Raw genomic sequence first — 25079 nt, 5'->3', positions numbered from 1 at the left:
CTTAGCGTGTCCCCTTTTGAACACAATTAGTGGAAGCTCTGCTCTAGATAAACACTCAGTTTCTCCAGGCCTTCTTTCAGCACTTCTGTCCGACATACGTAACCAAAGCGCATTTGGCCCTTGAAGTCAACGCCCTCACCGAAACAGGTAGACCCAGGCATTATCAAAACCCCAGTCTCTTTAAGGATTTCAAGACAGAACTCGTCATCTCGAACTGGTTCGTCGCCTCTTCGAAAGCCAATCATTGCCGTTGTACCGGCTGTGGGCCTTACCCAGGAGCAAACAGACTGGTGCTTCTTGATAAAGGTCTCGAGGATCTCAAGGTTTGTCCTTGCAAGCTCGATGTTTCTATGGATGAGGTTTGGTCTGACCGCATCAGAGAGAGCATAGCCGGCCACTTGATCGTCCAGCTGCGAGACGCTGATGGTCGTGTAGTTCCGCGCACTCTTGACGGCCTCAATGATTCCAGGATCTCTCGATGCGATCCATCCCACGCGGATGCCGGCAAGAGAGAAAGCTTTCGACATACTCGAGGTAGAAATGGTTCGGTCATAGCCCAAAGACAGGATCGATGGGGGCATGCTTTCTCCTACAGGAAGGCTGTGGAAGAGGGGTCGATATACCTCGTCCGCCATGACGATGATGTTTCTCGACTTGGCAAACGCGACGAGATCTTCTAGAACATGCTTGGGCGTAGTGACACCAGTGGGATTGTTGGGATTGTTGATAATGATCATCTAGTCCTACGAGTTAGCCGTGGGTACCACTCGTCTGAAGTATGGTTGTATTACCTTGGTATTCTCTCGCACCAGGTCTTGAAGTTCTCGGATGTCCGGGAGGTATCCATTCTCAGCCTTCAATTTCCAGAGGCTCACATCAGCGCCCAAGCTTTTGGGAACTTCGTACAGCTGTTGGTAGGTCGGGTATACACAGATTACATGATCATTCTTGCCGACGAGGGTGTAGAGAGTGAGGAAGTTGGCAACGATGGCTCCCTGCGTAATGACGACTTGATCGCTGGGGAGAGAGCCCGAAACATCGTTTGCGTACATGTTGGCGATCTGCTGGCGCGTCTTCTCTGATCCGTAAATGGCGCCGTAAGTCATTCGTCGGGTTGCAATGTCAAGGGGGCCCGCAGCCGACTTGTCGCTCGACAGCTCTGTCAACTCCTTGATCGACACAGACTCGCAGCATGTTTCGGCGATGTTGAGAGCACCAGGCGTTGTCTCGAGACGATCCATCCATTCTTCTACCTCGAAAGCTTTGATCTGGACCATGACGTTGGTTGATGTTGTGAACTGGGCCTCAGATTTGATGTTGCAGCTTGTACCGGTGCTCTAATTCACCGATTGGAGATGATGTGTTGGTTGAAATGGCCCAAGACGCGTGTCTTTCGCTCTTCTTCTCCTCATTTCACAACTGCGACGCTTTGCCCAACTTATATTCTGCGTCCTGCGTCAAGCATGTCTTGACATATCGTGCGCCCTTAAGACGGGGCGAGACGTTGGGCCGGGGCGAAGTGTCTCCACCTCTCGTCACCGACTGGGAAGGAAAGTCGAGACGAGAGCGAACATTGTAACAGCCCCGGTTCAAACTTCTCAAAACTCATTCGCTCTCACTTGATTAGCACTACTAAGCAACTAAACTGTCCACTGCCACGTATGAGACAAGTTCAAGATACATACAACTCATTCGACAAATCAGCGGCCAATGGCCTACTTCAATGGGTCTAGGGTTGCACCGACACCGCGGCCAGGATTAGAAGGAAGGTAGAGTCGAAAGCTCGGCCCCATCAAGCCACTGCGGTGGTGGACTTTGACGAGAACCTTTGAATAGCTTATCAAGTCCCCAACTATTACTTTTCGTCGTCTCAAACTTGATGAAGCAAGCCTGGAGCAGCAGTTGAAGAACCGCATGGTCTTTCCTTTCTTCAGCGGGGGATTTCTCGCATCAGAAACAAGTTTATATATCACTTTAATCAGACTTTCACATTTTGCGTGGTACTCAAGCCGGCGCCATAGCTTGCGCAGCGCGCTGGTTATCGTATAGTTTTCTTATGCTAAATCAAGATCTTGAGAACCATCATTAAGAACTACACGAATATCAAAGTTCGCAGGATATTGAAGCGTCTTCCACTACATAGTGTTAAAGAGGTACGTATTCGGAAAAAGTATTAAATTGTCGGATTAGAAGTCTAATTCGACCGCGGCATATAGCCGACTGCGCAGGGGCTAATTAGGGGCCCTATTTACGATTATTATAGCTAGCCTAACCTATAGTTAGAACCTCCTTTTTATACCTATATAAATATTTATATAGTTTAATTAATCTCTTCGTTAACTACGGTTCGAACTAACTACCCTATAATAGGGATATTAATATTAATTAGTAATTAAATTCTATTATTATAGATTAGTAAGGTATCTCGCTACGTAAAAGAGACGACCTTTTAATACCGTATAGAATAAGAGATTCGTATTAATTAACCTTACGGAAGTAGATAAAAAAGGAGGTAATTCTTAAATACCGTACGGAATTAAGTAATCGTAGCCCTTTACTACCTATAAAAAGTTAACGTTTACTACGTTAAACTACGTTAATTAACGGAACTGCTTAAGCGACTAGCCTTTTGCCGTCGCCCCGAGTAGCTTTTTTACTAAACGATTTTTTTATAGCCGGCTTATAATTAGAAATTAATTAGTTAAATTAATAAAAGTATAGTATAAAGAAGCACCGCGCGATTAAAAAAGGGGATCTCTAAACGTAAATATTCTTACTTAGTAATAAAAGTAATTTTATAAAAGTTATTAAACTAAGAGATTTATAGTATATAAAAAAGTCTATTACTACGAGGATCTTATAAGTACGACCTTAAGCCCGCGATCTAAATAACCTCTTCGTAGCTCCCTTAACTACCCCCCGGGTATTATTTAAGAATATAATATAGGGGATAGTTTAATAAAAGAGGAGGGGATTTAGAGGTCCTAACGGTATTAAGCTAAGAGTATTACGGATCTCGGAAATTAACTAAAAAAGCTATTTAGAGATTATAAAAAGCACGAGGCTTAAGAAGCTAGAAGTATATAGGATAGCGGAAATTAATAACTAGTAAAGATCCCGAGACTAATTACTATATCTTCTTATAGTAATATAAACGTCTGCCGCTATTATTATTAAAAAGAACTACTAAAACCTACCCTTTTATATTAAATAAAAAGGAGGATCTTAGTAAGTACGATAGTTAGTAATTTAAAAAGGTAATAGTAATTACTAAAAATAGTAAAAACGAGAGTAGTAGCGAGATAATAAGAAAAAGTAAGAATCTCTTAGACCCCGATAAATTCGTTAAGTAGCGAAAGTACGGATTTATTACGACTTACGCGCGGATTAAATATATCCTCGTTAAGATTAAATACGCTAATAATTACTAATATAAGTATAAGCTAGAGTACGACCCTTAGCGAGTTAAGGTAAGGAAAAAGAGGACGAAACCCGATCCTAAATAGAATCCTAATCCCCTATAAGTAAGTAAATATTAACCCGGACTATAAAAGGACGTAGATATATAAAATCGTAGATTAGCCTAATGGCAAGTAAATTAACGTAATATTAATCTATTTAACTAAAGTTTATAAGAAAAAGGGGCTATAGGGGTAACCCCTATTCTATAAGATCGTAAACGACCTTAGTTACTAGCTAGATAAATAGTTCGCGAGCGTAAGCCTAGGAATTATAAAAGCTATTAATAAATTCTTTTATAGGCGAGGGTTATTATTAGCGTAATTATAATCGCAAGAGCTATATAAAATATTAATAGCGATAATTATAAAAAAGGAATTCGTACTATAGAACTAAGTATAAGTCGATAGAGCGTATAATCGTTTTAATAAATTTAGAAAAAGGGTAAACGACCTAGATTTCCTTCTTATAATTACTAACGGAAATCTATTATTATAAAAGGATATACCGGGGCAAAATATAATACTAGAAGTACGATAATTAATAATTCTACTTATTTCGATCTATAACTTAATACCGCTACTAACGCGAAATTTAGCGCCGATTAGTTAATAAGAAAAGAGGTAAACGACCCGAAGTTATTAATAATACGTAGCGACGTAGGGATCGTATATAGAGACCGAAAATCTAGTAATAAATACGAGGTAATTTATAAACCTTAAAAAGATCTTCTTAAAAGAGAAATTATACTCTAGGGGGAAGTATAAGGTCTTATAAAAAACCCTAACGATATTTTAAAATTATTATAAAAAAGTCGGAATTAAGGAATACTAGTACTATTCGGTAATTAATATCGTATTCGTAGGCAAAGCCTCTAATTATTATTATAAAGCGGTACGTAATCTCGATCGAAACGACTTTCTTAGTATAATTAATATAATCCGAAGCTACTTTAAAACTTATGATAGGAACCTAGAGCTCCTATCTAAGCTACGAGCGATTTTTTTATATTTATAGCTAGGATAATAAAGGGTAAATTGCGAGTAGAGATCCTTAAAAAGCTTATCGATCGAATCGATAAGCTAGCGAAAACCTAGCTAAATAAAGGGATAAATAAGCGGAAAGCCGGATATCTTTATACCGTAGTTTAGCGTATACTAAAGGTAAAAATTACTTTATACTAAGCACCCGAAGACTACGAGACGCTCTGCTCGAAGCTAAGATTTAGCTTTAATATTAAAATAAGAATGCTATACTAAACCTACCTCTAGGTATACGACGGCCCTTATTAATAATATTAAGTCGATCGAACGTATAATAAAAAAAGAAAAGAGGCTAGATACGGTAATCGCTAGTAAGGAGGCCTAGATTCGTTAAATAGGTAAAGATTTAATTTATAAGTAGGGTAATAAAAAAAGTAATATTATATTTATAAAAAGGATAGATATTAATTAAGTAATTACTCTAAAGAAGAGCGTACTAAATCGTACGAATAATATAAAAAGTCGAGGGTAGTAAATAGTAAAACTAGCCCTCGTCGGTTTAACTAATTCCTTATTATATATAAGGGCAGATCTGGGGGTATAAAACCTAGTAATAGTAGCTAAAGTAGCGGCTTAAAATATATACCCCCTATAAGAGATTCGGAAAATAAGGAAGATCTTACCCCCTATACTAACGAATTAGATTACGATAAAATCGACGATATTAACTACTTTATTTTCGCCCCGTTAACCTCTAGAGGATATACGAGGCTAAACGAATAGAGGGTAGCGGAAGCTCTTAATAAGTAGGCTTTTATTTATAAATAGTAAGAGAAGGTCTTTTAAACGACGGATATAGAGGCGGCTAAAAGGGCGAATCTAATAGGGCCAAAGCCTATTTTCTTAATAATTAAGGAGAAGACGCTCTCTTTTTTAATATCTAAAGAAAAGGAACATAGTACTAAGTATATCTAGGGGTAGCTAGAAGGGTCCTTTTTATACTACTTAGATCCCTCGAATACTAAGCTCGTATAAGTATTTTATATAAGCGAAAGGTACGGCCTAGACAATTTCTATAGGATTATCCTATATACTAGGGTATTATAATAATTAACTAGAGGAAAAGGGCAATTCTAAGTACTATAAAAAATCGCGCTAATAATACTTAATACGTTAATAGCGGGTATTATAAGGATTAGTTTCGGCCTAAGTAAGGAAATCGTCGCCTTAGGTATAATAAAAGTAGAGACGCACTTCAGAACGATAACTTTTTATATTTTACCCGTTAATACCCCATTTCTCCTATATCTAAAAGATATAGATCGACTAAGTATTATATTTAATAATACGAGGAATAGAATCTCTAGCGGTAAGTACTTCGAAATAGTCGAACGATAATAGGGGTATACGTTTATAAAGCTTATTAATAATACGAAGTCGATTAATTACCTAACGGAAAGTAAGCTTAGAAGACTATACTAGAGATTTGGGCACCCGTTAGTTACGAGGCTATATAACTTCCTAAAGTAATTAAGTAATAATAATATCGAAATAGGGGCGCTAGAGTAGTTAACGAAAGTATATTACTAATACTAAATAAATGCGCAGAGCCCACGTAAATTTAAGTTTAAATTGCGTAATAAGCTTAACTTTAACTAAGAAATCGTCGTCGATATTTTCTATTTAAATAGTTAGCTAGTACTATATATAATTAACGTAGCTATATCTTTCTAAGTAGGGCAATTCCTCTAGGATTTATAAGTAAAGATAGTGTGGGTAGCCTTATAAAAAAGTAAGATCGATATATACTAAGGACCGCTAGATAGTATTAGAACCGACGCTAGTACTAGCTTTAAGTTAGTAAAATTTAGGGATAATACGACGGCCTACGGTATATAGTTAAAAGTCGTACTCGTTAAAGCGTATTATAGTATTAAAAAGGTAGAGAGGGTATACTAGTAGTTAAAAAGGGCGTTTAGAATTATTAAAAAGGAAAATCCGGATTTTACTAATAACGAATGCTTCTAAATAATACTTAAATACTATAACGATACTATAGGGCCTAACGGACTTATACTAACGCTATTAGTATTTAGAGCATATTTAAGAACGACCTTAGCCTTGTTACTATTACTAAGCGTAAGTTAACGAGCCCGAGTAGTTAAAAAAATAATACGGGTACTGCGCGAGGTAAGTATAAAAAAGTAAGTTAACGAGGTAATTATTACGCACAATAGGCCCGATATAGGGGATAATTTAGATATATTACTAAATTCAGAGGTACGAGTATAGCGCGAAATTACTTAATAGTAGGCTAGGCTATATAAGTTAATTTCCGTTAACGAGCGCTCTTATATAGTTACGAGAGATCGCGACTAGCTCCTTAAAATATTAATTATAGTAGTTAGACCGTACTATATAGATCCTAACGAGGTAATTTCTAACTTATAAAAAGGAAAAGAGCTAGGGGAAACTATATAACCCGCGGCAGAGATATAGGAAATTATCCTCGACGAAATCGTCGTAATAGTACTAATAGACGACGAGGAAAAGGAAATTACTAAAAGGGTACTAATACTATTAATAAGACGTCGTAAAAGACTACGACGGTAAGCCCTAACGTAGCAATTTATTACTAACGACGAGGTAATTAATACTTTTTATATAGTAAAAGAGAAAGCCGATTTCGAGCTAGTAGTTAAACTACGTAAAAAAGGTATAATTATAACTATTAAAAAGCCGTATTAGGGATTAGATCTTATCGAAGTAAACACTCTTTATAATCGAGGGGTCTATTAATTTATCTTATACGACCTAAAAAAACATATAAACCTCCGCATATTTAAATTACGAATAATTCGTAAAATTAAAAGGAAAGGAACACCCTAGCCGTACGAGAAGTCTAAATACGTAATTTAGGGGTACGGCGACGTTAAAAAAGCGACGCTGCTTATATAATTACTTACTATATAGCACTATAGCTAACGATTAATAATAATAATAATAGTATCGCTACGGAAGAAGGGATATGAGATTTAGAGCCGTAATATTACCTAGGCCTATACCTAATCGGCCATAGGGCTTATAAAGAAAATCCTAGCCTATCTACCGAAGGAAATAGCTAGTAAGTACCTAGAAGGCACGATTATTAAAGTGCTTAAGTTAAGCTACTATATAGGCTCGCAAAATCGGGTACTTATTAATAAGCTACTTATTATAATTTTTATATTAATTAATTATTAATAGTTACCTCTCTATACGACCCGTGCTTACTAGTCGCGGAGTACGAAAGTGACTAATTTAAAATCGTTAGAATATAGACCGACGATATATTAGGCCTATCTAATATTAACTTTATAAAAAAAGAGAATAAGGAGCTCTAAAAAGCGGGCTTTATAATAAAGCTAAAAAAGGTCCTTATAATAAATACCCCCTTAGTATTTAATAGCGGGATTCTTATAATTAAAAAAGAAAACGTCGTTTTTTAATAAAAGGGGTAGGGCGAGAAGATTAACCTCGTTAATCTAAATATAACTAACGTTAAGAAGTAGTATAAGGCTAAGCTTACGTAAGGAGTATATATTATAAGTATTTATTAACTTAAGGCGATTTTTAACTATACTAAGGTAATATAGGCTATAAATCTAACTAAACGAGACGTCGAGGTACTTAATAAGTAGCTTAAGTAATAGTAAATAAATCTCGATCGAGGTCTCGTTTACTACCCGATCGACCTTATAACTAATAAGCTCTACGTTTTCGTTAATAAGTTATTTACAAATAATAACGACTTTACTTCGTAATTAGGGTATATTATTATCCTAGTTAACGAGAGTATAAGCGAGAGCGAATTTACTATATACGGTAATATAATTTACTACTCGTTAATTAAAAGTAAGCGGGTAATAAGAAGTATATTAACGTTAGAGGTCTATAATATAGTTAATAGCGTTAACCTCTCTTATACGATTTTAATAATACTAAAAAAGATTACTAATCGAATTAGCCTTTTACTTATTTTAATAGTTATTTATACCGATTCCTACTCGCTATATAAATACCTCGTTAAATTAGGAACGACGAAGGAAAAGAGGCTTATAATCGATATTATAGCCCTTAGGTAATCGTACGAAAGGCGCAAGATACTTAAGATCCGTTAGATTAATAATAAAAATAACCTCGTAAACGCTTTTATAAAAGTAGTACTAAATAAGGGATTAGAGTAATTTATAAGTAATAGAAAAGTTATCGTACGAATAGAGGGATAAGTTATATAAAAAAAGTAAAGAAAAGGGGGAAAAAGAGACGACTTAGTAAACGGGCCCGAGGTTAAATTATACCTCTAATTATAGTAGTTAAATCGATAAAAAAAAGAGAAAGTTAGTATCGGATTAGAAGTTTAATTCGATTATAGTATATAGCCGACTATATAGGGGCTAATTAGGGGCCCTATTTACGATTATTATAGCTAGCCTAACCTATAGTTAGAACCTCTTTTTTATACTTACTACGTAGATATTTATATAGTTCAATTAATCTCTTCGTTAACTACGGTTCGAACTAACTACCCTATAATAGGGATACTAACACTAGTAGTAGGCATGGCCTTTTATATTCCGCGGAGTAGTCCCTTATACCTCGGCGTTATTTGCTTGTTCATTTATATCTTCGCCGCATTTTATGGTCCGGGAGAGGGGCCAGTGGCGTTTGTCTACTCGGCCGAGGTTTTCTCTCTATTACATCGTGAGGTTGGCATGGCTTGGGCCGTCGTAACGAACAACTTCTGGGCTATCGTCGTGGCACAAACATCCCCGCCACTTCTCCAGGCCATTAAGCCCCAGGGAGTCTTTACACTTTATTCTGTCTTTGGCGTTATATGCTTGATTCTCATCTTTCTATTCCTTCCAGAGACGAAGCAACGCTCTCTTGAAGAACTTGATGACGTTTTCTCGGTCTCTACCAGGCGGCATGCGTCTTATCAACTATTGGAGGTCTTGCCATGGTGGTTTAAGCGCTATATCATGCGCAAGAGAAACGAGCCTGAACCTACGTTATATCTTTTCGAAGTGGAGGAAAACATTGAGTCGGGACCAAAGTCCTAGACACATGCTGAATGAAGGCGGAATAACACATAGATATGAAGCTTTGCGGGGGTAACAGGAGCGAAAGGCTTGCAGACTTTCTTGCTGAGGGCCAAGAGCAATAATTCTTTTGGTTTTCACTCACATTTTTCATCTTCTTGCGGAGATGGCTTGAAGGACAATAGTGAGATTTTGGACCACAACATCTGGATAGAATCCAGCCGAATTATTCGGATTTACAGAGTAATCCGTCTTTACGCTAGTTGGGGCATCGATATTTGAAACGTAAATCACCTTACACACTTTTGAAACCCCATGATGATAGATTTTGTGAGCCATTTGTGATGGTTCTAACAGATGCTACGTACCTCATCCATTTCACTGGGGGACGTTGAAACGAGAACATTTCACTTTGTTAGTCTTAGTCAAGGAAGCTAACGTCGACCTGCTTATTCGTATAGTTATCGATCCATTGGCCGGCACGTTATCCTTGTCAACCTGGAGCATGTGAGTCAATGCTCAGCAACAGCCTATCGCTAGTTTGATCGCCGCAACCATTTTTGGAATGGCCGGTGGGGTTTCGGGATGTTAAGTCTTGTACAAGGGGTTCTGTTCATGCTGCCTGCCGGGTTAAACTTTTTAACGAAGTGAACCCACACTTCTGCCTAAGTCTTTCACGATATACACACAGAATTTCAGGGGTTCTCCATTACTTCACAGGTAGTCAACACCTAGAAATAAACATATATAAAGTATTTTACCTTACCTATAGACTGTGCAACAACAGCATCTCACCAAGATTACAACACGATCCATTCTTCCACATACCCGTCTGCGCTATGGCCACTCAAGCCTTTAGCAGTCCCGTGCCTCTCACGTCCGACGAGAAGGAATTCATGAAGCACGAGCACGAGCGTGTCAAGTTGACTGAGAATCAACAAAAAGCCTTCGACATTTGGGCTGGCCCGAAAGACCCCGACGTGTCTGATGCGAAGTATTGGATTGAAAAAAACACCGAGCTCGATTTCAATGCCTTCTCGTTTAAGTGTCTCTATTAGTATCCCTATTATAAGGTAGTTAGTTCGAACCGTAATTAACGAAGAGATTAATTAAACTATATAAATATCTACGTAGTAGGTATAAAAAGGAGGTTCTAACTATAAGTTAGGCTAGCTATAATAATCGTAAATAGGGCCCCTAATTAGCCCCTATATAGTCGGCTATATACCGCGGTCGAATTAGACTTCTAATCTAATACTAACTTTCTCTTTTTTTTATCGATTTAACTACTACGGTTAGAGGTATAATTCGACCTCGGGCCCGTTTACTAAGTCGTCTCCTTTTCCCTCTTTTCTCTACTCTTTTTATATAACCTATCCCTTTATTCGTATAATAACTTTTTTACTACTTACGAATTACTCTAATCCCTTATTTAATACTACTTTTATAAAAGCGCTTACGAGGTTATTTTTATTATTAATCTAACGGATCTCGAGTATCTCGCGCCTTTTATACGATTACCTAAGGGCTATAATATCGATTATAAGCCTCTTTTCCTTCGTCGTTTTTAATTTAATAAGGTATTCGTATAGCGAGTAAGAATCTATATAAATAACTATTAGAATAGGTAAAAGGCTAATTCGATTAGTAATCTTCCTTAGTATTATTAAAATTATATAAGAGAGGTTAACGCCGTTAATTATACTATAAACCTCCGATACTAATACACTTCTTATTACTTACTTACTTTTAGTTAACGAGTAGTAAATTATATTACTATATATAATAAATTCGCTCTCGCCTATACTCTCGTTAACTAGGATAATAATATACCTTAATTACGAAATAAGGTTGTTATTATTCATAAATAACCTATTAATAAAGACGTAGAGCTTACTAGTCGTAAGGTCGATTAGGTAGTAAACGAGACCTCGATCGAGATTTATCTACTACTATTTAAGCCGCTTATTAAGTACTTTAACGTCTCGTTCGGTTAGATTTATAATCTACGCTATTTTAGCGTAGTTAAAAATCGCCTTAAGTTAATAAATACTTATAATATATACCCCTCGCGCGAGCTTAGCTTTATACTACTTTTTAATATTAGTTATATTTAAATCGACGAGGTTAATCTTCTCGCCCTACCCCTTTTATTAAAAAACGACAGTTTCCCCTTTAATTATAAAAATCCCGCCGTTAAATACTAAGGGGGTATTTATTATAAAGACCTCTTTTAGCTTCGCTACGAAGCCCGCTTTTTAAAGCTCCTTATCCTCTTTTTTTATAAAGTTAATATTAAATAGGCCTAATATATCGTCGGTTTATATTCTAACGATCCTAAATTAGTCGCTTTTATACTCTGCGATTAGTAAGTACGGGTCGTACGTAGAGGTAACTATTAATAGTTAATTAATATAAAAATCGTAATGAGTAGCTTATTAATAAGTACCCGATTCTACGAGCTTATATAGTAGCTTAAGCACTTTAATAATCGTGCTTTCTAAGTACTTACTAGCTATTTCCTTTAGTAAATAGGCTAGGATTTTCTTTATAAGCCCTGTGGCCGATTAGGTATAGGCCTAGGTAATATTACGGCTCTAAATCTCGTATCCTTTCTTCCGTAGTAATACTATTAGTACTATTATTAATCGTTAGCTATAGCGCTATATAGTAGGTAATTATATAAGTAGCGTCGCTTTTTTAACGTCGCCGTACCCCTAAATTACGTATCTAGACTTCTTATATAGCTAGGGTGTTCTTTTCCTTTTAATCTTACGAACTATTCGTAATTTAAATATACGGAGGTTTATATATTTTTCTAAGTCGTATAGGATAAATCGATAGACCCCTCGATTACGAAAAGTGTTTATTTCGATAAGATCTAATCCCTTATATAGCTTTTTAATAATTATAATTACGCCTTCTTTGCGTAGTTTAACTACTAACTCAAAATCGGCTTTTTTTTTTATTATATAAAAGATGTTAATTACCTCGTTACTAGTAATAAATTACCGCGTTAGGGCTTACTATCGTAGTCTTTTATAACGTCTTACTAGTAGTATTAGTACCATTTTAATAATATCCTCTTCCTCGTCGTTTATTAGTACTATTACGACGATTTTATCGAGGATAATTTCCTATACCTCTACCGCAGGTTATATAGTTTCCCCTAGCTCTTCTTTTTCTTATAAGTTAGAAATTACTTCGTTAAGATCTATATAGTACGGTCTAACTACCGTAATTAATACTTCGAGTAGCTAGTTACGATCTCTTATAACTATATAAGAGCGCTCGTTAATAAAAATTAACTTATATAGCCTAGCCTACTATTAGGTGATTTTGCGCTATACTTGTATATCCGAATTTAGTAATATATTTAGATTATCCCTTATATCGGGCCTATTACGTATAGTAATTACCTCGTTAACTTACTTTTTTATATTTACTTTGCGCAGTACCCGTATTACTTTTTTAACTACTCGGGCTCGTTAGTTTATATTTAGTAACGGTAGCGAGGCTAAGGTCGTTCTTAAATATATTCTAAATACTAATAGCGTTAGTATAAGTCCGTTAGGCCCTATAGTGTCGTTATAGTATTTAAGTACTATTTAGAGGTATTCGTTATCGGTGGAATTTAGATTTTCTTTTTTAATAATTCTAAACGCCCTTTTTAATTACTAGTATGCCCTTTTTACCTTTCTAATACTATAGTGCGCTTTAACGAGTACGACTTTTAGTTATATACCGTAAGCCGTTATATTATCCCTAAATTTTATTAACTTAAAGCTAGTACTAGCGTCGGTTCTAATACCGTCTAGCGGTCCCTAGTATATATTAATCTAGCTTTTTTATAAGGCTACTTATACTATCTTTGCTTATAAATCCCGGAGGAATTGCCCTACTTAGAAAGATATAGCTACGTTAATTATATATAGTACTAGCTAACTATTTAAATAAAAAATATCGACGACTATTTCTTAGTTAAAGTTAAGCTTATTATATAATTTAAACTTAAATCTGCGTAAGCTCTGCGCATTTATTTAGTATTAGTAGTATACTTTTATTAACTCCTCTAGCCCCCCTATTTCGATATTATTATTATTTAATTACTTTAGGAGGTTATATAGGCTCGTAACCAATAGGTACCTAAATCTCCGGTATAGTCTTCTAAGCTTACTTTCCGTTAGGTAATTAATCGACTTTATATTATTAGTAAGCTTTATAAACGTATATCTTTATTATCGTTTAACTATCTTAAAGTGCTTATTACTAAAGATTCTGTTCCTCGTATTATTAAATATAATGCCTAGTTAATCTATATTTTTTAGATATAAGAGAAATAGGGTATTAATGGGTAAAATATAGAAAGTTATCGTTCCGAAGTGCGTCTCTACTTTTACTATACTTAGGGCAACGATTTCCTTACCTAGGCCGAAACTAATCTTCGTAATACTTACTATTAACGTATTAAGCGTTACTAGCGCAATCTTCTATAGTGCCTAGAATTGCCCTTTTTTTTTAGTTAACTATTACGATACCCTAGTATTTAAGATAATCCTATAGAAATTATTTAGGCCGTACCTTTTACTCGCATAGAATACTTATATAAGCTTAGTATTCGAAGGATCTAAGTAATATAAAAAGGACCCCTCTAGCTGCCCTTAGATTTACTTAGTACTATGTTCCTTTTTTTTAGATATTAAGAGAGATAGCGTCTTCTCTTTAATTATTAAAAGAATAGGCTTTAGCCCTATTAAATTCGCCCTTTTAGCCGCCTCTATATCTATTATTTAAGGGACCTTCCCTTACTATTTATAAATAAAAGCTTACTTATTAAGAGCTTTTACTACCCTTTATTCGTTTAGCCTCGTATATTTTCTAAAAGCTAACGGGACGAAAAAAGAGTAGTTAATATCGTCGATTTCGTTATAATCTAATTCGTTAGTATAGGGAGTAAGATTTTCCTTATTTTCCGAATCTCTTATAGGGGGTATATACTTTAGGCCGCTACTTTAACTACCGTCGCTAGGTTCCGTGCCCCCGGATTTGCCCTTATATATAACGAGGAATTAGTTAAACTAATAAGGGCTAGTTTTACCGTTTATTACTCTCGACTTTTTATATTATTCGTACGATTTAGTACGCTTTTCCTCGGAGTAATTACTTAACTAATATTTATCCTTTTTATAAATATAATATTACTTTTTTTATTACCCTACCCGTAAGTTAAATCTCTACTTATTTAACGAATCTAGGCCTCCTTACTAGTAATTGCCGTATTTAGCCTCTTTTCTTTTTTTATTATACGTTCGATTAACTTAATATTATTCATAAGGGCCGTTATATACCTAAAAATAGGTTTAGCGCGGCATTCTTACCTTAATATTAAAACTAGATTTTAGCCTTAAGTAGAGCGTCTCGTAGTCTTCGGGTACTTAGTATAAAGTAATCTTTATTTTTAATATACGCTAGATTATAATATAAAAATATCCGACTTTCCGCTCGTTTATCTTCTTATTTAGCTAGGTTTTCGCTAACTTATTAATTCGATCGATAAGCTCTTTAAGGATCTCTACTTGCAATTTACCCTCTATTATCCTAGCTATAAATATAAAAAAAATCGCTCATAACTTAAATAGGAGCTCTAGGTTCTTATTGTAGGTCTTAAAGCGGCTTCGGATTACGTTAATTATACTAAGAAAGTCGTTTTAATTAAGATTACGTACCGCTTCGTAATAATAATCGGAGGCTTTGCTTATAAATACGATATTAATTACTAAATAGTACTAGTATTCCCTAATTCCGACTTTTTCGTAATAATTATAAAATATCGTTAGGGTTTTTTATAAGACCTTATACTTCTCCCTAGAGTATAATTTCTCTTTTAGGAAGATCTTTTTAAGGTCTATGAATTGCCTTATATTTACTACTAGATTTTTAGTATTTATATACGAACCCTATGTCGCTACGTACTATTAATAACTTTAGGTCGTTTACCTCTTTTTTTATTAGCTAATCGGCGCCGAATTTTATATTAGTAGCGGTAACGAGTTATAAATCGAAATAGGCGGAATTATCGATTATTATATTTTTAGTACTATATTTTGCCCTAGTATATCCTTTTATAATAATAGATTTCCGTTAGTAATTATAGGGAGGAAATCTAGGTGTCACGGCAGTGGGTACTAGGGCCCTATAAGCCCTGTGGCTTAGCCTCAGGCTACGAGGCTAAGCTCCTAGTAGTTACGTAACGAGCTAGACCGCTAGGCCTAAAGGGCTAGCCTACTAGCTTCTACCTACTATTCTATTTTTTCCCTTTTTACGTTAAGTCTTTAATTAATTAGGTTAATATAATAGCGTTCCGACCTACCTCGAGTTCCCTTTCGTAACACTACTTAACGTTACTTAATTAACTATTCTCCGGAGACAGAACGATAATATCTTAATTAATTAACTACTAACTACCCCTATTAAGAAAGCGCACAAGAGAGCTAAGTAATAGCTAGTTAAATTAATCGTACGTAAGTAGCGTAATTAATACCCCCTAAATATATACCCCCTCTACTAAATATAATAGTTAAAAGATATAACTAGGGAGGCTAGGTCTCCCTTCGTACTAACGGCTTTTAGTAAAGCCGCCGCCTTTACGAGTTTTAATAAAGCGTCGTAGGCTTTAATAAAAGCGCTAAGCTCCCGGTTATTAACCTAGAAGTCGCGCTATCTGACTAGCTAATAGAGCGCTTCTTACCCTCTATTACCTAGGCCGATCGCTTAGCGTACCTTAATAATATAACTAACTAGCTTACCTCGCTTATTTATATCTATAACGATATCCTTTTTAAAAAGAATACTAAGTAGTATATTAACCTCGACCTTATCTAAGAGCTATACCTTAAAAACGATAAAAAGACCTTATTTAAATAGATTAAATAGTAGCTAAAAATGCGCATCGCCTAGCACTAATTAGAGTAGGCCCTAGTATCTACTATTAACTAGCTAAGTAATAGTACTAAGCGCTTATATATAATAACCCGTAAAAACCTCGACCTTATATATACTATTACTATAAAGCTCCGTATTATAAAAGAAGCCCTTACTTAAGCCTATACTAATAATATAACTATAGCTAAAAGGCTAGAGTAATTAAAAAACGGCTCCTAAGCTAGCTCTATTTAAAACACCGCTACCCTTAGCGTACTAAAGTAGCGGCTAGTACGCTTAAAAATATAAAATAGCCGCAAGACTACTCTAGCCTCGTCCTATCCCGTTACCTATAGCTCTTAGAAAATACCTAACGTACCTACTTTTATAAATAATAATACTAGCCTTAAGTTCGACTACTAGCTCTAGTATATTATAAAGCGCTTAGAGAACGCTAACTATAATATAAATAAGTACTACCTAAAGTATATTATTAATAAAATTAGAGGTAGCGCTATAGAGTTTATATACCTATTACTAACTTCTAATAAGATTACTACGGCCGAGTAGCTACTCTACGAGCTTAAGTCGGCTTATACTAGCCCGACCGCTATAAATAACGCTAGCTATAAGCTAGACGTACTTATAATTACGCTTAAAAACGTTTACTAAAAGCGCTCTATATTCGCTAAGCTCGCGCATATTAATAAGCTTCTAAAGTCTTAATAAAAGCGCCGTTTCTATAATAAGCTACCTATATATCTTCGTAACTAGGCTATATCGAAGTACCTAAATAACACGGCCACCTTTTAAAAGTATATTAAGTACGTTACCTAGCTAGCTAACGTAATATAACCCCCTTTTATAAAAGACCGCGCGGTTAAGGCTTTTAGCTAGACTCGCTAGACCTTAAGTAAAAATAATAAAAGTAATAAAAATAGTAAAAATAATAGAGGTACTAGAGGTACTAAATAGGACCGAGGTCGCACCTCTACCCGCAAAACGATCCCTAAAGCCCTATATTAAAAGCTTAAGGATAGTAGCGCTTACTTCGTTTATAGTAATACTAAATATATTTCTAAGGACTACCCTAAGAAGCTAAAGACTACTATAGCCGCTATTAACGCTACCGCGGGCCTTGTTAAAATAGAGTCGGGTTCGGAAAACTAGACCCCCTAGTAAAAGTAAACTCCTAGCTAGGGGATACGTATAGAAAAGATAGAAAATTAGCAATTAATTTAATAAACCTATAGGATCTCGTAGGGGGTTAGCCCCTTAAAATAGAGCTTATATTAGTATTTAATAGATATAGAATTTGCCTAAGAGCCTTACTTAACACGGGAGCTAATAAGTATAGATTTATAAATAACTACGTAACCCCTTTATTATAATAGTTCTGCGCGGCCCTATCCCGCAAATTACTATACCTAATCCCTATTACTAGGTTTAATAAAGAGCGATTAAATAATACTAGCGTAATATAAACCGCTAACCTATATATTAATTAATAAGTCTTTTTAAAAGCACCCCTCTTTTAGCTTAACACGGGCCGCTACGACCTAATCCTAGGGCGGAAGTAGTTCGAATATTATAGGGTAAACCCTAATATTCGCTACGAACGGCTAATATAGCCTAAGGACCTACCGCTATAAGAGACGCTCTTTACTATTATTAGGGATATCGAGGACTTATATACCCCGGAAGTTATTAACGTATAATACTAAATTAACGCCGACTACTAGTAGGACTTATTTAAAATAAATATAACCCGCTATAACTAAAAGCTCTAGTAATAGTAGGTAAAGGGCACGCTAATTAGGATATTACTACGCTCGCTAAAAACGATAGCCCGTTAAATATAGTAGTTAAACGAGGCTAAGGATATAAGGAAAATAGAACGCGCCCTTAACGGCACTATTATCGCCCCCGTAGAGAGGGTTAGATAGTAAAAACCATACTTAGTAATATTATAAATAAACATTACCTTTATTAGCGCTCCCGTATTTAAAAAGAACCTAAGGCAGAACGACGTTAAGATAGGCTCTATATTACTCTATAAACTAGACCGCATTATAAAAAATAAAAAGGAGGAGGCAGACCCCTTATATAACGATAACTAGGTTACTTATAACCTTATAATAACTAACTTACTAAAATACCTACGGCCCTAGACCGACGTCTTTAGTAAAGCGGCTAGTAATATACTTATACTTTATAGGCTATATAACTATAAAATCGAGCTCCTAGATAGCGGTAAAGAGAAGCTAACCTACTACCCTCTATATAAGTAGTTAGTACCGGAGCTAGAGGCCACAAGAGCCTATTTACTAAAGTACTTATAAAAGGGATTTATCGAGCTAAGTAATACTCCTTTTACGTTACTAACGCTATTTATAAAAAAGCATAATAGTAGTCTATACTTCTACGTTAACTTCTATAAGCTAAATAAAGTTATAAAAAAAGACCGCTACTTATTACCGCTTATTAACGAGACCCTCGCGTAGCTAAGTAGGGTAAAAGTATTTACTAAACTAAACATTAGGCAGGCCTTCTACCGCATTCGCCTCAACCTAGCCTCCGAGGACTTAACGACGTTTAGAACCCGCTACGGGGTATATAAGTATAAAATAGTACCCTTCGGGCTCTATAACGGGCCTACTATATATTAACGATATATAAACGAGATACTAATAGAGTACCTAAATAACTTCTATATAGCGTATATAAATAATATCCTAATCTTCTTAAATAACCCCCTTTAATACTAAGAGTACGTTACTAAAGTACTAAACTACTTACGGAAAGTAGGCTTATAAGCGGATATTAAAAAATATAAATTTAGTATTACCTTTATAAAGTACCTAGGCTTCGTAGTTTTTATAAAAAGTATATAGCTTAATAAGGAGAAAGTCTTTATAATTAGAGACTAGAAGCTACTTATATTACTTAAGGGTATCTAGTCTTTCCTCGGGTTCTATAACTTCTATAAGAGATTTATAAGGGATTACGGCCGCTTAGCTAGGCCCTTTATAAAACTAATGGGCAAGGGAGTTCCTTTTAACTTTAGCGCCGACTATAAAACGGCCTTTAAGGCTATAAAGTTAGTACTAATATCGGCGCTAATCCTCTACTACTTTAAGCTAGAGCTACCGATATAGCTAGAAACCGACGCCTCTAACTTAGTATATACTAGAGCGCTACTATAGTAATAAGAGGATAACGGGTTATAGTACTTAGTAGCTTTTTATTTAAAAACGATAAGTAACGCAGAGCTTAACTACGCTATTTATAATAAAGAAATATTAATAATAATACTATACTTAGAGGAATAGCGCGCGGAGCTTATAAGCTACGAGTATAAGTTCGATATTATTATAAACTATTAACTACTACTATTCTTTATAACTAAGCGCTTATTTAATTTATAATAAGCCCGCTAGGCCGGCACGCTAGCGGACTTTAACTTTTAGATCTATTACTACCTAAGGAAAGAGAACGTATTAGCTAACGCCCTATTATAAAAGATAGAGAATATCTATACTTAGTAAGTACTAAAAGAAGCTAATAGGACCTAAGTCCTCTTATTATTAGGACTACTATCCCCTAATATTATAGTAGAGCTGCGGGTATTATTAAGCGCCGTAGTTAGTTAACTATAGCTTATAATTAGCTCGCTCTTATTAAAAAACGAGCTCTAGGGGTATTTACTAATAGAGAAGATTCTAAAGCTTAATAGAGACCTTATTATAGCGTCTCTTGCGCTAATGCGAATACTAATAGCTAAAGGGCGCGAGCACTAGTCTATTTAAGATAACGGATTACTAATAATAAATAGGAAGCTCGTAATGCCCGAGGAAGAGAACCTTCGTACTATAGTTATCCGCAAGGTCTACGAGTAAAAGCTCCTCGCCTACTTAGGGCATAATAAAGTCGTAAAGATAATTAAGTAGCGATATTACTAGCCGGGCCTAACGGTAGATACTTATTAGTACGTACGGAACTACTATACTTATTACTAATTATAAAAGCCGCGCAATAAGCCCCTAGGGGAGCTAAGGCCACTTCTAGTACCTAATTACCCGTAATAGCACATTTTTACTAACTTTATAACTATCCTTACTAATTAAAAAGGATTCGATAATATTTAAATAGTAATAAACTACCTAAGTAAGAGGGCGATATCTATTCCTTGTTATAAAACCACTATAATAAAAAATATAAACCGAATGTTCTATAAACGGGTACTACCTATCTTCGGCTTACTAAAGACTATTATATTAGACCGAGGCCCCTAATTTATCTCTAACTTCTAAGGGGAACTCTATAAGATTTATAAGGTTAAGTTATAGCTATTAACAGCTAACTACCCCTAGATAGACGGCTAGATAGAGGTACTAAACTAGTATATCCTATAGCGGTTAAGACTACTAGTTAACTAATATTAAAATAACTAGAGTAATATACTACCCGTAGTCGACTTTACTTATACTACCTAGCTTAGTAAGACTATAGGGCTATTACTATATAAAATAGAATTCGGTTATTAGCCACGGCTCTCTTTTAACTAATCTAAACGAACTTACTAATTTAGCTTTATAAAAGAAAAGCTAAACTATACTAACGCGTAGCGTATAGCCTAGGGGATATACGAGGCCTAAGAAACCGCTAGGGGTAATATATAAGTCGCTTAGGTACGATATAAGAGGTATACTAACCGCTACTAGCGCCCGGACGACTTGAAGCTAAGAGACCGGGTCTTTGTTAATACCTCGTACTAAAAGTCCGCCGATATAAATAAACTATAATAGCCGTAGGCCGGGCTATAGCCTATCGTTAGTACTAAATAGGGGGGCATATAGATTATAAAACTATTAATAAGTAGCTAGGTATACCCGGTTTTTTACTTAAATAAACTAAAAAAGGCTACTAACGACCTACTACTTAAGTAGAACTAAGACCCGCCGCTACTAATTATTAATAATAATAGCGAACCGGAGTACGAGGTCTTAGAGGTTGTTAAATTATATTTATATAAAGGAAAACTATAGTACTAAGCGGACTAAAAGGGGTACGATACGGATCTGACTTAGTACGACGTAGAGAGCTTTAAATATATGCTAGTAGTACTTTAAGCGTTCTATTACTAGTACTTAATTACTAAGGGCCCGCTACGGAACCTAGATATATAAATAAAAGCCGCCGTAACTAGCGATTTATTATTACTAAGGGAGGACGATAATATAATAATAATAATTACGGCTATAAATTCGCTAAAATAAGGGGTAATTTAGAAGTTTATTTTTTTAGCGCTACGAATAGCGCCCTCTAGTATAGAGGGGGGGGTAATATTACGGTAGTAGGTACTAGGGCCCTATGGGCCCTATAGCTTAGCCTTAGGCTACGAGGCTAAGCTCTTAGTAATTACGTAACGAGCTAGACCGCTAGGCCTAAAGGGCTAGCCTATTAGCTTCTACTTACTATTCTATTTTTTCCCTCTTTATATTAAGTCTTTAGTTAATTAGGTTAATATAGTAGCGTTCCGACCTACCTCGAGTTCCCTTTCGTAATATAGGTCGTTTACCCTTTTTTTAAATTCGTTAAAGCGATTATACGCTCTATTAACCTGTGCCTAGTTCTATAATACGAATTCCTCTTTTATAATTATTACTATTAGTATTTCGTATAGCTCTCGCGATTATAATTACGCTAATAATACCCCTCGCCCGTAAAGGAATCTATTAACTACTTTTATAATTCCTAGGCTTACGCTCGCGAACTATTCGTCTAGCTAGTAGCTAAGGTCGTCTACGATTTTATAAAATAGGGGTTGCCCCTATAGCCCCTTTTTTTTATAAACCTTAGTTAAATAGATTAATACCGCGTTAATTTACTCGCCGTTAGGCTAATCTACGATTTTATATATCTACGTCCCCTAATAATCCGGGTTAATATTTACCTATTTATAAAGGATTAGGATTCTATTTAGGATCGGGTTTCGTCCTCTTTTTTTTTACCCTAACTCGCTAAGGGGCTTGCTCTAGCTTATACCTATATTAGCGGTCGCTAGCGTATTTAATCTTAATAGGGATATATTTAATCCGCGCGCAAGTCGTAATAAATCCGTACTTTTACTACCTAACGAATTTATTAAGGTCTAAGAGATTCCCGCTTCTTCTTACTATTTTACTACTACTCTCGTTTTTACTATTTTTAATAATTACTACTACCTTTTTAAATCGCTAACTATCGTACTTATTAAGATCCTCCTTTTTATTTAGTAAAAAAGGGTAGGTTTTAGTAGTTCTTTTTAATAATAATAGTAGTAGACGTTTATATTACTATAAGAAGATATAGTAATTAGTTTTAGGATCTTTACTAGTTACCGATTTCTATTATCCTATATACTTCTAGCCTCCTAAGCCTCGTACTCTTTATAATCTCTAAATAGCTTCCTTAGTTAATTTCTAATCGCGGGCCGGCTATAGAAAAGTCGTTTAGTAAAAAAGCTACTTAGGGCGACGGTAAAAGGCTAGTTACTTAAGCGGTTCTATTAATTAACGTAGTTTAATATAGTAAATATCGACCTCTCGTAAGTAATAAAGGGCTATAATTACTTAATTCCGTACGGTATTTAAAAATCGCCTCTTTTTTTATCTATTTCTATAAGGTTAATTAGTATAAATCTCTTATCTTATACGGTATTAAGAGGTCGTCTTTTTTATATAGCGAGATACTTTACTAATTTATAATAGTAGAGTTTAATTACTAATTAGTATTAGTATCCTTATTATAAAGTAGTTAGTTCGAACCGTAGTTAACGAAGAGATTAATTAAACTATATAAATATCTACGTAGTAAGTGTAAAAAGGAGGTTCTAACCGTAGGTTAGGCTGGCTACGATAATCGTAAATAGGGCCCCCAATTGGCCCCTGCGCAGTCGGCTGTATGCCGCGGTCGAATTGGACTTCCAATCCGACAGTCTCAACCTCCTCATTAAGCAGGCGGTATGGAGATACCATCATTGCTCATTCAAGGTGAGCCTCTATAGGCCTGAAGTCCAGTCACGATCACTGATGCGTTTCAATTGACTCTGGAACAACTGGTTGTCGAACGTCCCGGGGCAGGTCTTAATCTTGGACATATGCCCAGTCTGAAAGAGAGATTTCCTGTTTTGTTCCTGGGCGAATGGGAAGCCGTCACGCTTCTGGTCCGCGAATGTTGCATGATGAGGGTTGTTAACGAATTGTCTGATAAACCTCAGTGGTGGCTCAAGGTCAAAGACGACAGTATTGCTGCAAAGTGGAAATCGGAGGCTTTGACAATCGACTGGGCATCGTATATCGAGAATGCTCACTTCACTCCTTCTATGGCCGATGCGGTAAGGTGACTTGTGTCTTCATTATAGTATATCAGCGCTAACGACCTCCAGTGCATCAGTGAACTACGGAAGAAAGCGGAAGTGTATGAACAGACAGGGCTTATGCCGGTCTACGATTACTGCACTGCCGTCATCAAGTCTGACAGCATCCTAACCCCCGAGTTCGCCAAGTGTATCCAAGATACTGTCAAGCCACTTGAGGATGTCCCCTCAAACTGCAAAGACTGGCACCCTAACAGCAACTATCAAGTCTTGGATTTGGTCCATCCTTCCCTCTGGCCTTTGGTATATGGCAGCTCTAAGGTGCTTCATGATCGCACAATCGGCGTTGATGACGCTCTTGACTACTGCGACATGGGTACTACAATACGTCAGCCGACAAAGGCGGAGGCTACACTATCTCCTGCCACTTCTTGGAGGAGTACTTCGAGAAACAAGGTGTTGAGCAGGGAGTTTCAATGGCTACCATGTGATGTGGACCTCGATCGAATCACAGGAAAAGCCAAGATTGCAAGCTACATCAACAACCTTCATCCTGTAGAGCAGGCTCACCTCTATCCAATCATCGAGAAGCTCATTGAGAAGTCTTTGCCAGCTTGGGATCTTATCTACAACTGGGAGGATAAGTTTGCGATTCAGCGTCTCGTAACATCCAATGTTCAAAAGCCAGTGTGCCCTTGTCCGGAAATCTGCGGTCGACGCCGTGCTTGCAGGCCCCAGGCACGTCCTCTTGCCGAGGGAGAAGTTCCACGAAACCGAAAGGATCTGGGACGCAACGCTCGTGACAAAGCCTGGTTCAGAGAGACTCATGGCCCTGCGCTTCCTGACGCTGACCCCGAGGCCAAAGATTACGTCAAATTCGCCGCCTCCGACATCAGAAGCAGTGGCTTCTTTGGATGCAAAGACCGCTGTCAAGTCATTGTCAAGCTGGCCAATATCCATCTCACGCCAGAAAACCCTGAATACAAAGGTGGCTCTTGGCATACTGAAGGTCTTCTGAACGAACATATCGTCAGCACAGCACTGTACTACTACGATTGTGAGAACATCACGGACTGCACTCTCAACTTCCGGACATGTGCCAACAGAGAAGACCTTGACGATTCTGGCTCACGAACCTCGCTCGACTATGAGCAGTACGACTGGTGGAGTATCAAGCAGGCATTCGCAATCGAACCTCGTGGCCACACATTTCAGAATGTGGGATCAGTACAGACAAAAGGCGGCCGGGCGTTGTTCTTCCCTAACCTCCTCTAA

The 25079-nt window shown here is 36.3% G+C and overlaps 4 protein-coding genes across 4 annotated transcripts; 3 read left to right on the top strand and 1 right to left on the bottom strand.

Annotated features, from left to right (window-relative positions):
- Positions 1-26: 26 nt before the first annotated feature.
- On the bottom strand, positions 27-1277 carry CLUP02_09408 (aspartate aminotransferase; the record flags this gene model as incomplete). Its single annotated transcript, XM_049288386.1, has 2 exons — positions 27-737; positions 810-1277. The coding sequence occupies 2 exons, from the start codon at positions 1275-1277 to the stop codon at positions 27-29; spliced, it is 1179 nt and encodes a 392-aa protein (XP_049145530.1).
- Positions 1278-5609: 4332 nt separating this feature from the next.
- Positions 5610-5840, top strand: CLUP02_09407 (uncharacterized protein; the record flags this gene model as incomplete). Its single annotated transcript, XM_049288385.1, has 1 exon — positions 5610-5840. A coding segment is annotated over one exon (231 nt), but the record flags the coding sequence as incomplete, so codon positions are not given.
- A 3203-nt stretch (positions 5841-9043) lies between these two features.
- Positions 9044-9544, top strand: CLUP02_09406 (uncharacterized protein; the record flags this gene model as incomplete). Its single annotated transcript, XM_049288384.1, has 1 exon — positions 9044-9544. The coding sequence occupies one exon, from the start codon at positions 9044-9046 to the stop codon at positions 9542-9544; it is 501 nt and encodes a 166-aa protein (XP_049145528.1).
- A 14041-nt stretch (positions 9545-23585) lies between these two features.
- Positions 23586-25079, top strand: CLUP02_09405 (uncharacterized protein; the record flags this gene model as incomplete). Its single annotated transcript, XM_049288383.1, has 2 exons — positions 23586-23822; positions 23874-25079. The coding sequence occupies 2 exons, from the start codon at positions 23586-23588 to the stop codon at positions 25077-25079; spliced, it is 1443 nt and encodes a 480-aa protein (XP_049145527.1).

This window comes from Colletotrichum lupini, chromosome 4 (genome assembly GCF_023278565.1).
Source record: "Colletotrichum lupini chromosome 4, complete sequence".
NCBI classification, from domain to species: Eukaryota; Fungi; Ascomycota; class Sordariomycetes; order Glomerellales; family Glomerellaceae; genus Colletotrichum; species Colletotrichum lupini.
The sequence above is the reverse complement of the archived record's forward strand: the minus strand, read 5'-3'. Positions and strand labels throughout refer to the sequence as shown.